Genomic DNA, 13,186 nt, shown 5'->3' with positions numbered 1-13,186 from the left:
GGAGACAAGATGTGGACACATTACAAGGCGATGTGTATTGAAGGTGCTATTTGTCTGCTTGAGATGGGGCAGCTTCTGGCAGTTTAGTGACAAGAGACAACACACAGATTGTTGGGCTGAGGTTCAACACTGCATCCCCAACACCTGCCACACCCTGGGGGCTTGATAAGTAATTGTGGACGGGGAGGCAGCCTTTAGAAGGCAGCAGTGGTGTCATTATTTTTTTTAAAGCCTTGCCTTAGAATCCAGAGGACTACTGGTCTGGCCCTGCCACTCATTAGTCATGGGAAAGTCACTTCATATCTTGATTCCCAGTTGCCTTAGCTGTACCAGTCTACCCCCTAGAATCACTACCAAGTACAAGTAAAGGAATATGCATACGAAGGCTACTTTGTATGCACAGTGCAAAGGCTACAGTACGACACTACAGAAAAGAAAAGGCTGATTCTCACTGATGACACACATAATGTCACTTGATTTGACTCCCAGAACGAGCCTATGGGGTTGGTGAACTGTTGTCACCATTTTTTTTTTGCGGTACGCGGGCCTCTCACTGTCGTGGCCTCTCCCGTTGCGGAGCACAGGCTCCGGATGCGCAGGCTCAGCGGCCATGGCTCACGGGCCCAGCCGCTCCGCGGCACGTGGGATCTTCCCAGACCGGGACACGAACCCGCGTCCCCTGCATCGGCAGGCGGCTTCTCAACCACTGCGCCACCAGGGAAGCCCTGTCACCAATTTACAGTAAAGGAAGGTATAGCTCTTTTCCGAAGGGGTCAATGGATTGCTCGAAGTTGAAGGACAAGTCACAGAATGGATAAGCTCAGAAGTTAGGCCATTAACCTCAATCAGATGATGCCAAAGCCTGAGCTTTTTCTCTAGTTAGGAATATCATGACAGAGGTCAAAAATCAATGGGATCTGAGGAAAAGTAGTGCTTTTACGGCCAGAGGGAGAAGGGGATTCACTTGTGACTCATCGTGCTTCAACTCCTAGATATTAAGAATCTTTATTAAACCCCTTTCAGGGTCTGACCAAGGCAAGCACGGAGCTCATGTTTATTTAAAAAGAATACTAAGCATGTTTCCATATTAAGATCTTTGCCCATAATTCTCTTCACAGCGCAGTACAAGGCAAATCGAGAGAAGGCTAGATGGGAGATGATATGTACTGCTTTTGCTCCTAATCTCACTGCTGCTAGAGTCATTAAACCCTTACAAGGCAGGGATAGGAACCACTGCCTTGTGGATTTGGAAGGAATTCTTATTATGCTATAATTCCAGAATCTGCGATACATCTGAAAAAGAGGTCAAAATGACTAGATTTTTCCACATCTCCTGCCATAGAAAGGTGTCTGCTTTCTCTATAACTTCTGATATGTGCATCTCTAAACCACACTCTAAACCCCACTGGCATGTGATTCCTTTGTTGTGGGGACTCTTCAGACTGGAACAAGGGTATCCAAATCAGTAAAGGCTTCTCGTGTTGTTATAAACAAACCTGACATTCGGTGGGAGGAGACCCGGGCAGCAAGTAGCAGGATGATTAGATTTCCAGCTCTGGGTCCCCCTCCACCCTCCCTGACTGTCATTCACGCCCTCTGATCAGAAGCAGATTCTGGACGGGGCCAGCCAGGCTCTCTGGCCAGTCACAGTGGGAGAGAAGGGTCGCTATTGTTGTTGAATTCAAGTCGTATAGCTTTTCCAGAATTGAGAATCTATATTAAGGGAATTAGTTACTTTTCCTCCGAGGTCTTTGTTTTTCCTTTTTCCCCTGAGTGCTCCTTAATGGCAGGTGAGCAGGCAAGCAGACCTCATTAGGAGCCCACCTCTCACACATGCCTCCAGCTGAAATGCAGGGGCAGCTAGATCAGGAGGTAAAAGTTTTCTTGCAAAGAGCACTGGAACGAGAGTCAAGAGATCCGGTTTCTGATGAATAAACTACAAGGAAAAAGCGAGAGATGTGACGAGCCCTAAGGCTGGAGGTCCTTTCCTGATTCTACTTATACCGGGTAAAAGGTCTTGGCTAAGTCACTTCATGACTTTTTGACTGTTTACTCATTTACAATAAAAATAGTGAACATTTACCTACTATACTGCTTGTGTCGGGCCCTAAGTTACTTTCCATACTTTAGCTCATTTATTTCTGAAAACCTTCATAAGTAGACATATAATGTCCATGTCACAGATGAGCGCACTGAAGCGCAGTGAGGTTCATTAATTTGCTACACGTTCCATAGCAGAGGAGCTCAGGGATGAAACAGCGCTTATGACTTTAACCCCATGAGAAACTGAGACACCAGAAAACCTCGTGTCAGGGTGGCGGGCTTTCTACGAGGGCAAAAGGCTTGAACACGGTCTCAGGTTTCCACGGCACAACAGTAGCCCCTGACAAAGGACACCAATTATTGGCGCATTTGCTTGGCTGGCCTTTTTCAGAACCAGAGGGAAGCCCCACCAAACCTATTTTGCTAACCCTGTGTGGGAGAAGGAAACATCGCTGCCGCCCATCCTATATAACCAAGGCCACAGCACATGACCATTTCTAGGAAACCTGGGAGGTCAGGGAGCATTTTAATTAAAACATCCATGTGACATGAGAAGAGAGGCCAGCCACAACTAAGCTCTTCAAAGCAGATTTTTCTTAGAAAATGCCAGCATCTCGTGAGGAAGAAGGAGCTCTTGGCAAACAGCAGGGAAACAGCTGCTGACCAGGAATTTTGCTTGAGGAAGGAAGGATGGAAGAGACACACGGACCTCAAAGAAGCTACTTGCGCACCCTGGGTCCACCCAGCCCACTGCAGCCAAGCATGTGCGCACGGAAGGGATGGCATTTGATTCCCACAGCTATCCCCAGGGGTGAAGTCAGACAGCACTCTCATTTCACAGACGAGGAAAATGAGGCCTAGAAGAACCAGGGGTTCACCTAATTCACGCAGCCAGAGGGGCTCCAGGCCTCTAAGGAGTGTCTCTCTCCACGGCGCCACGTCTAGGAGCAGCCCACTCTAGGCAAGCCACTGATAATCGCACGTAAAGAGTACGAAGATCACAGAACATCACTGTCACTGCGCTATTCTTATCTCAACCCCTCTCGGGTTAGAGTCGGCTTCTAAAAGCATTCAATTAACTGAGTCTCCAAGTGTCAAAAAAACACCTGTCCAAACCTTAGCACAAGATACTGTATTAAGTATTCAAACGTTTTTTCCAGGCAAAGCCATTCTTCCTAGAGAACTCAACCCCGCACTGTTAATTTGGAGCAAAGAGTAAAATTAGATTTTATATTTCTCAGCTTCTGAACACAAAGATCCTTAGTCCACCTTTAAGAAACTACTGCAGTTGACAAATGGACTGTTTTTCTTTTAAAGGTTGGCAAGAATTCTACTAGCCTCCCTGCCCCCTCCCCAATGTCCAACTGTTGACTGCGTGCCTCGTTTACGATGTTATTAAAAAACAAAGAGGGGTCTCAAAGTTATAACCAACCCCCAGAGTGGGGAAGTCAAAAGAAAAACTTCACGCACTGTGCTCCATGCCCATCAGCAGCTTCCATTTGATGCAGAGAAGGCAACAGTAGCTAACTGCCCATCCCACCCCACTGAGCACTTGGATAGGATAGCCAACCTCCAAGCCTAAATCAAGCCTGCAAGATGGACAGACGGTTTGGGAATAAGCCAGGTTTAGGCTCGAATTTTTATTTGCTTTAGACTTTGAGCATGTCATTGAACCCCTGCAAGTTTCTGATCTTCCATTTGAATGAGGGGGATACTAAGCCCTTATTTCACATGCCGTGTTCTTAATGTTAACTTCTTCCTTCTTGGCTTGCTATTACAGGCCAAAGATAACCTTCCAGTCTAGGATGAATACAAAGATGACTCAAGGATTTGAAACAAAGATTTTCGATCTTCGTGGATGTGATGCCTATCCCTTTGCCCATATGGCTGAGGTTCAAGGACAAAGGAAAAATTTAGAAAACACTTGAGGTGTGGAATGGATGGCTGTGAAAATGTATGAACTACAAATTATAAGACTGGATTACCCTCAGTTACTCTCCCCCTCCCCTGCCCTAAATGGACACATGTGCAACAGGGCAGTGACCTTCTAAATAAAGCCCAGATAGACCATACCCTGATTCCCATGAGGCTACCACTGCTCAAAGTAATTCTGGACCTTGTCAAGTCGGTGGCGCGTTTTGGCATCTTCAGTGAGGGTTTCATCCTCTAAGGGAAGATCTGGATGTAAGTCTAGATTTTACACCGGCGTATGAGCAACCTGGTCAGCAATTACTCTTCAATAGTCATGATCTCTTTTACTTCTTTCTGACTGCAAAGTTTTGAAGCAAGATGGTCACCCCTGATTTTAAAGACGTACAGCTTGGCAGTGGAGGGCCAGGTCTAGAACCTCGGTCCCTGGATTGCAAGTCTCATCCTGTTTTCACTTTGACACTACAGCCACTGGAGGAGAGAAGTAAACAACATGCCAGAGAATGTCAGTGGCATTACCACTGTCAGAGCAGCACCACGAGAGTGTGGAAAGAGCGCAGAAAAGGCCTGAGATAATTGGTAAGGTATTACCCCCGTCCTCTGGGGCTCAGATTTATAGCACAATGGCTAGGAGCTCGGACTCTGGGGTAAGGGACAACTAGGTTCAAATCCCAACTCAACCACTCATTAACTAAGTGACCTTGGGCAAATTCTTTTTACTCTGCGGACCTCAGCTTCTTAATTTGTAGAAGAAAGGTAAGAACGATATCTAGACTTTGTTAGATTGTTGTAAGGATAAGGTATGCAAAGCATTGTAGAAGGTTGCTTAGCATACTTTTATAATACTTATAGTATATATATATATATATATATATATATATATATATATAGTATTTTAAAATACTTTTAGTAATAGTATTAACTGCATGAAACAGTGTTAATCAAATGAAATTCTATTTGATCTTCCAAACCTCTGCTAGCTCGGATAGGCCACGATGTGCTTCGCACACGGTGGTCTGGGCGCTTACCGCGAGGATGGCGATGACAATCCCCACGGCGCAGAGCACAGCATCATTGATTGTCTCACCGGTTTTCAGCGGGTACTTGATGCTCTCGTCATTGCAGTAAAAGCCCCGGTGGTAAGGCTTGATGGTGCTTGTCTCAATGATGATGAAGGGCAGGCCCGCTGGTCCAGACAGAACCATCATTGCATATACCAGAAAAAAACAAGAGAGAGGGAAAAACATCAGTGCGAGGAGGCCAAAGAAGAATGACCTACAGCAAAGACCACCCCAGATAACAGCATCGACGGCAATGTTAATTCCTTGCATTTGATCTACAGCCTACAGAGAGCCTTCTCTACATGCACCCCCTTCCCTCCTTTAGTTGCCACTAAGAAGGGTGTGGTGTGATCCTCTTGTCTTGTCCACGAGCACAGAGGGAGGCGGTGGAAGTGGCAGGGCAGGAGCTTTTCCACTGCTCTCCAACATCCTGCTAAAACTCAAAGCCCGATTTGTAATTATTACTAACAAAGCCCCAAATCTAATGATGTCTCAGGATGCCTCCAAGTGCCCTCCTCTCTTAAGTCAATCATTTCCCCTTTGAGAAGCTCATCCCAAGACTTTGTGGCTTGGAATTTTGAAGACTCTGGAATCAGACAACCTGAATTTGAACCCCAGATCCACCACTTCCTAGCATTGTGACTTCTGGTTCTCTCTCCATCTTCCTGAGCCTCAGTATCCCCACAAATGAATTGTGGTGATGACTAAAGGGGAATAGGAAACAAAGCACATAAAACTCCTAGTACAGTGTTCGCACATAGTAGCTGCTTAGTGAATGCCATTTCCAGTGCTTTCCTTTCACTGTTCAAAGAGTCTTTGACAAGACTTAGCAGAGCTGAGCTGGGCCCTCCTGCCTACAGACCTGGAGCAGAGCCCAAGGGCATCAGGGGCACCGAGGCTCTCTTGCAGCTGCTGCTAGTTTATCAATGTCCAGCTCAGATGCCATTCTCTTAAAGGTCATGGAAAATGGATTCCATCACCTGCCAGGAAAGGCCCTCATAAGCCTGAAGCAAAAAGTGAAGGCCCACAATATCTGTTTCTTGGACACGGTGGCAGCTTCCAAATTGGTCTCCTGGCCTTCTGTGCCTCTTACCCACATCCACCAGTTTGCTTCCTGACCGTGAGTATGTCATGGCCATGCTCAAGCTTCTTCAATGTTCCCCCATTGCACAGGACAAGATGACATCCCTAAGTATGACCTCCAGAGTTCCCCACGACCTGAACCTCCTTGATACACCCTCCAACAAAACAGGACACAGAGCCTCTGTCTTGGTTCATGCTCTTCTTTGGGCTGGAAAGACACTTCCTCCCCTATATCCAAGCTCAATACCTAGCCTCAAGGCCACCTCACAATGGTGAGTAAAAGGTAAAGTAAAAGTGCAAGGTGAGCCACTGAATGTCAGGACTAAGGAAGACCATGAAAACCATCTTGTCGATGATAACAGCCCACCACTGCTGTGCACCAACAGCGTGTGAGGTATTCTGCAACCATTTTTGCATTGATTCTTCCAACAACCCTGAGTAGTCATTTTAAAATCATTTAAGCACTACTATCATTCATCTGCCAGTGGAGAGAATAGCGGCTCAGAAAGAATGCTTAGCTCACTCGGGGTCTCTTAGTCCACCCCTAAGTGCCTAAATCCCTCATTTAACTTTGCAAATTGGTTTCATCCATATATGAATTTCATTAGTGGAAAAAAAAAAACCCACGATAAGCAGCCGTTTAAAAGATAAGATTCCATTTTCATGTTTTTCAAAAAGAATTAAGCTCATGTCATGTGGCTTGAAGGCCCGGACGGACTCTTAAAGAAAAAAAATATATATACCATGAACTCCACAGTTTTTCAATGACTTTGGTCCAGACTGGCAGCGATAAAAATGCTCACTTTCTAAAAAGTGTATTTATGTATCACTGTGCATACACACATGGATTTATTTGGTTTTATTCTTTGGATTTATTTGAATTCTACAGCTATTTATTTTGTGACCCCCCCCCCCCCCCCCCCGACTGCTTCCCGCTAGAACAACAATTTACTTTATCAAATTCATACTGGTGCTTTGAAAAGAAAGCCCAGCCGCACACCACAGCGTTACGCCTGACCTTCGGAGAGTAAACACAGAGGGGCCCTGGAAGTCAACAACTATTAGCTCTTGAAACTCTGTCTCTGCGATGGAGAAAAGGAAGAAAGGGAAACAGGGAATCCATGGCTTCAAGATGGCAAGTGCAGTTAGCGGATCTTCTTGGGTTGGAGGCTGGGAGAGGAAAGATACCACGTTGGGCCTGAGCCGTCTTCATTCCACTGCCTAAACATTTTGAAATGTGGCCAAGTTGGCTATGAAAAGGAGCTGTGAAGCCAGCAGCATGATATTAATAGTCCACTTTTAAAGTTCCACACATCGTGATAAACACCGTTAGCTTCACATCTGAGCCCGGTCAGTCTCTGTGGTGCCAAAAGGAGCCAAAGCGTTGCTAATAAAAGGAAGGGAACAGACCCCAAGTTCCTTACATTTGTGCTCCGCTCCTAAGGCCCCCAGCTTCTATTTTTACTAGTGTTCACATGATAGGCCTGTAAAACATATGTTCCTAAGAACAATAAAACACATATAAAAGAGCTGTGGAGTCAGACTGATCTTGGCTAATGATCTCAACTCTGCTCCCTACTACTTGAGCAAGTTACTTTCCATCTCCAACCCCCACCCCCCCTCATCTGCTCAATGGGAAAAACAAAATCTTGCTTTGGGATTGCTGGGAGGATATGATAATGTATTCATTCATTCATTCGTTCAACAAATATTTATTGAGTCTTACATATGTCTACTAAGTACAAAGACTATAAAGATGACACAAGCCCTGCCCTCAGGAAGTTTACAATCTAGTAGGGGAAGACACATATCACGGAATAAAACCAGTACAGGAAGTTGTTTTAGTTGGAAGAAACCAGGCAACAGCACAGGGTGGTGTCAGCACCGAGTCTGGCACACACACTGTGGACACTCAAAAACGCTAAAAGGAAGAAGGAGGGGAAAGTCCCACAGAGAAGGTTAGGAAAGAAAATCTGTCTGGTCAGTTCCTCTGTACCCTTAACCTGGGAACAATCCAAATCCTTTTCCTTCCTTCCTTGTCCAAGGCTTGGGGAGGGTTTCCGGTTCTAATTATGTGGATGATGACCACAGACAAGAAGTTGGATCGGAATATGGTCCATTTTATTTTCTTGAAAGGCGTGGAGGCAGCATTTAGAAAACCCAGGGGCCTTTTCTGTCTCCCCTACAAACTTGTGGTATGATTGGGGGTGATGCCAGTCAAATCTTGACTTGGCTCCGGGAAAAGAATAACCTCAGATCCCCTTCAGTTGATGGGAAAAGCATGAACATGTCCCCGTAATGGGGCAGCCAGTCCTCAAGAGACATAACACCATGCCTTGCCTCTCCACGACAGAGAAGAGGCGTTCTTTTCCAAAACAGGATCTCCATTTCCAACATTGGCACCATCTTTTTTTTTTTTTTTTTTGCGGTACGCGGGCCTCTCACTGTTGTGGCCTCTCCTGTTGCGGAGCACAGGCTCCGGACGCGCAGGCTCAGCGGCCATGGCTCACGGGCCCAGCCGCTCCGCGGCATGTGGGATCCTCCTGGACTGGGGCACGAACCCGTGTCCCCTGCATTGGCAGGCGGATTCTCAACCACTGCGCCACCAGGGAAGCCCTGGCACCATCTTTATTACCAATCACTGCAGTCCCTGATCATTTCATTTTAAGAAAATTCCCAGGGCTAGCCACTGGGAATCAAGGGGTAAGTACATCAAAGTACAGTACCTGCCCTCAAGAGGTGCATGGTGTTGTAAGAAAGTCATGAAAACAAGTGCACTGAAACATTTTTAGTGTGAGGACTGACGGATGTAGAGAGTACAGTGAGGGCAGAAAAGAACACTCTACAAGAAACACTAAAGATGGCCCGGATGGGAGGCTTAATTTGACCCTTATGTGAATTGGAGGTTTCTGGGGTCCAGGGGCTAAATACACTCATTAAAAACAGTGTTATTTAGGGATCGCAATAGGCCATCAACAAAACTGATGGCCACTGCCATCACGAGAATACAATTTTAAGTTTGGCTACAGAGCTGGGAGAGATACACAAGGTACCGAGGATCCCCACATAAACTGTGGCAAATCTGACAAACCTGCTGCCTGTTCTGTTCTCAGCACTGATGGGGCTACTGGGTCGGAGTCCCAACCTTCCAGTGGCTCAAAGGCCAACAGGAGGAGCAGTCATAACAGCTAACACGTTAAGTCACCATAAGGTTCAAAGGGATTAAAGTAACTTACCAGAGTCCCTCTGTCAGCGGTAGTGGTGGACAGGGCTCAAATGCTCTGACTCCTGGGTGCTTTCTAAAGTAAATGAGTCACTTAAAATAGAGGGAAGGAAGCACCTATGAGTTTAATACATTAACTGAAGCCCAGCAAATCTCATGGGCTTTGAAGAAGAAAATGCTTTGTTTGGAACAGTCGAGGCAACAGCACTGGTTCCTGCTCCCTGAACATTCACTGTGTACCACACACGACAGTACTGAATATAATAAAAACTCTGAAGCCAATATCCTGGAATTTAGATTTATCTATAATGAAAGGTACATTACAAGCTTTCTGCAAAGCAGAACCAAAATGTATGTAAATACACACACACACACACACACACACCATCTGGTGATTCTAGACCTCAACTCAAGCATTTCTCCTTCTTTTAATCAAGGATCAATTAACTTCCTAAACCTCCAGGGACCTCTTGGGATGTGTAGGCTGCAGAGGAGGCGAAATACGAACTCACTGACAAACACTTAATGGGCAGAAAATCAAAGCATGAAGAAAAGCCCCTGTGTTGGGTTCAGGCCTTTGAAAGTTCTTGGGCTTCAAAAAACGAACACTTGGGCAGGTTGGGCGGTTTGGGGTGGGGTGTAAGAAAACATGGGATAAGTTTCCGTGGCCCACCCATTGATAAAGTCATGTGGGAAGTGTTACCAAAGTGACCCAGCCCCAGAGCCCTGCTCCCTCCAGCCACAGCTTCAAGTTTGTGCAAAATTAAACACAGCCTCCTGCTCTCAAAGTACTTTTTAGAAAGCTCTTGTGAGGGTAGGAAAAGAGTGGGGGTGGGAGAGTGAATGAGAAATTTTTGCACTTTTGCATGACCGAAATCAGAGCATCGGGGAGAGATTTTCCCATCGCTCCTATGGACCATGTCCTTTAAGTACCTTTTCCAGAGTTGTCCAACTTTCTACTTCACCCGAGCTGTAGTTACCTTAAAATAAGCCAAGTTCAGCATATGTGTGAGTGATAATTAAACTAATATCTGCAGAAAGCCTACATATATGATCACAAAATAATACTGTATATAGAATCTGTGTGTAGGTATAAAGCACAGTCTAGTTGCTCAAATGATTCTGTGACAGGAATTTATGCACCTTACCTACGATATAGAGTTCTACCAACTTTACTGTTTTACTCACTTTACAAGTGAAAAATTAAGGCTCAGAAAGTTTAAGCAGCTCATCTGAAATCAAAGCAAGCAAATGGCACCAATTTGGACCAGATGTTAGAAGCATAGATGGACCACACCGGGCTTCTGATTTCAAGGAGTTTAGAATCTAATTAGGAATTAATGTATTTTCATCACCACAACAGCTCTGAAAAGTTACAGGCCATTATTTTCATTTGTACCCAACAGAAAACTGAAACCAGTAGTTTTGTAACGTGGCCAAGGTTCCCAAGTGAGTCAATTGGTTGCTGGGATTTGAACCCAGGTCTGTCTTTCTTTTGGCTCATGTTTTCCTACTCCATAACCTGACCCTCCCTTTCTTTATAAATGTCTTCCCTGTTAAAATATGACCAACTGATTTTTTTTTTTTTAATCACTTAAGGCCAGAATGGTCAACCCAACTACTACTTAGAGGTTCCAAATACAAATATTTATGTTGCTTGTAAGTGACAAGGCTTCTATTTAAAGTAATTAATTGCTACTTGTCTTAGAAGTGTGCAAACTTTCTTTGGTTTATGATATTTGTCCAGATTTCTAGACTGGCCACAATCCAGATGAGACAAAACTAACTTTATTATGAAGGCATTTCCCACCTTTGAAAGAGGCTGCCGTGAAAAACGCTTGCTGTTGGCTGGTGTGAACATGCAGTATTCTGGGTCTAGAGGTTCTCTTTGACAAATGCTCAGTTCTTCGGTACTGGAAAGTTCAGGCTCTTTCTTTTTTTTGCGGTACGCGGGGCCTCTCACTGCTGTGGCCTCTCCCATTGCGAAGCACAGGCTCCAGACACGCAGGCTCAGAGGCCATGGCTCACGGGCCCAGCTGCTCCGTGGCATGTGGGATCTTCCCGGACCGGGGCACGAACCCGTGTCCCCTGCATTGGCAGGCGGACTCTCAACCACTGCGCCACTAGGGAAGCCCCAGGCCCTTTCTTTACAAAAAGAAGACTGTCAGAACTCAAAGCAACTGCATGGTAGAAATGAAGAAAGGAATGGCAGATCCAATCCTGGTCCCTGGGTTTCCTGAGCCCAAGTCCTCGGTCTTATTTGGATTCCACAAGCATGTATAGACAGTTCCTGAGTATAGTTTCTGGGCACCATGTGAGGTACTCAGGACACAACCTTGAGCACTGTTTCTGAGTTCCTCAACTTTGGAAAAATCTCAGATTCCATGACAAAGAGACACCTGTCTTTAGTCTAATCGTGGGTATAAAAAAGGACTTTGAATGATCTTTCTTATTTGAAAGGGCTTAAAATAAACACATTTTATCCTTTAAAATAAATAACATCAGCCACCTTAAAACCCCCAGCTCTGGCTGTTTTGGCTTGTGCAGTTGGATTTTTAAAGGGCTGCCATATCCACCAAGAACTAAAAAATCAACCAACAGCCCATGATTCATACCTTTCACTGAGAAAATTCCAGACCTCTTTTGTTGCCATTATGTATTTCACAAACGAGATAATTTATTTCTAGTACTACACAACTACTAGAGCCTGAAGGACTAACGATTCCTCTGCTCCAGGTAAAACTGGGTCACTTCCCAAGACCTCCTTCCTCTCTCTCTTTTTTTTTTTTTTTTTTTTCTTTTTGCGGTACACGGGCCTCTCACTGTTGTGGCCTCTCCCGTTGCGGAGCACAGGCTCCGGACGCGCAGACTCAGCGGCCACGGCTCACGGGCCCAGCCGCTCCGCGGCATGTGGGATCTTCCCGGACCGGGGCACGAACTCGTGTTCCCTGCATCGGCAGGCGGACTCTCAACCACTGCGCCACCAGGGAAGCCCCCTTCCTCTCTTTTGACCCCTCTTTTAAAAGGGTGAGAGTAAATTTACATTCATTGGGCACCTACTATGTGCCAGGAGGTTTGGCTATATCAACTGATTTAACTCTCCAAACAATCCTCTAAATTAATGATCAGTATATAGCCAAAGCACTGAGGGTCAGAGATTATAATATGCCTCAGTGCCCACTATGCTGATAACAGGTGTAACCAGAGTATGTAATAGAATACTCTGACTCTAAAGTTCACTCAGAGACAGGGCCAGTTAGCCTTTATTCTTAAGTATACATGAACTCTGTCTATGCAGATTATTCACAAAGCTACAAAGCTCTGGAAAGTGTAGCTTGGCCTTGAACAAGGATAAAGATGCAAGGCTCCTCCTTAGATGCTGAGATGGATTTGTACAGATCCGGCCACTCTCCTGCCTCAGTCTCCCTTATGACCCAGATGTGTTCGTTTGCAATACACTGCCCAGAACTAGTACAGAGCAAGAACCACATGCCTGCGAGGGTTGTACAGCTCTTACATAAATGATCGCCTCTGATCTTCCTGACAACTTTGGGAAGTAATGTTTTTAACATCTGGATTAAAGTACCACTGGCAGACTCTGATTCAAGACCTAAATATAAATATCTTTTCTATAAAGGAGTCACTCAGCCACATAACCCAGGCTGGCAGAGTTACTTTTTTCCAAATTAACCAGGAACTTTGGAGTCAGGCAGACAGGATTCCACTTCTATCACCCGTCATGCTTACCGTGTGACCTCGGGCATGTCAGTTAACCTCTCTGAACTCCACCTGCATCATTGTGCAATAGGCCTTTGTGTAATAGTTCCCAACATACAGAGTGGACTGG

General features: G+C 45.4%; 1 protein-coding gene across 1 annotated transcript in view; it reads right to left on the bottom strand.

Annotated features, from left to right (window-relative positions):
• The window catches only part of PLPP3 (phospholipid phosphatase 3), an 85,922-nt gene that overhangs the window by 37,390 nt on the left and 35,346 nt on the right, over nt 1–13,186 (bottom strand). The window contains exon 2 of the mRNA XM_059052875.2: nt 5,001–5,158. Within this exon, the coding sequence (XP_058908858.1) occupies nt 5,001–5,158 (158 nt within the window). The remainder of the gene's footprint in view (nt 1–5,000; nt 5,159–13,186) is intronic.

Source organism: Kogia breviceps, chromosome 1, assembly GCF_026419965.1.
Source record: "Kogia breviceps isolate mKogBre1 chromosome 1, mKogBre1 haplotype 1, whole genome shotgun sequence".
Lineage (NCBI taxonomy): Eukaryota > Metazoa > Chordata > Mammalia > Artiodactyla > Physeteridae > Kogia > Kogia breviceps.
This window is presented reverse-complemented; position numbering and strand designations above follow the sequence as displayed.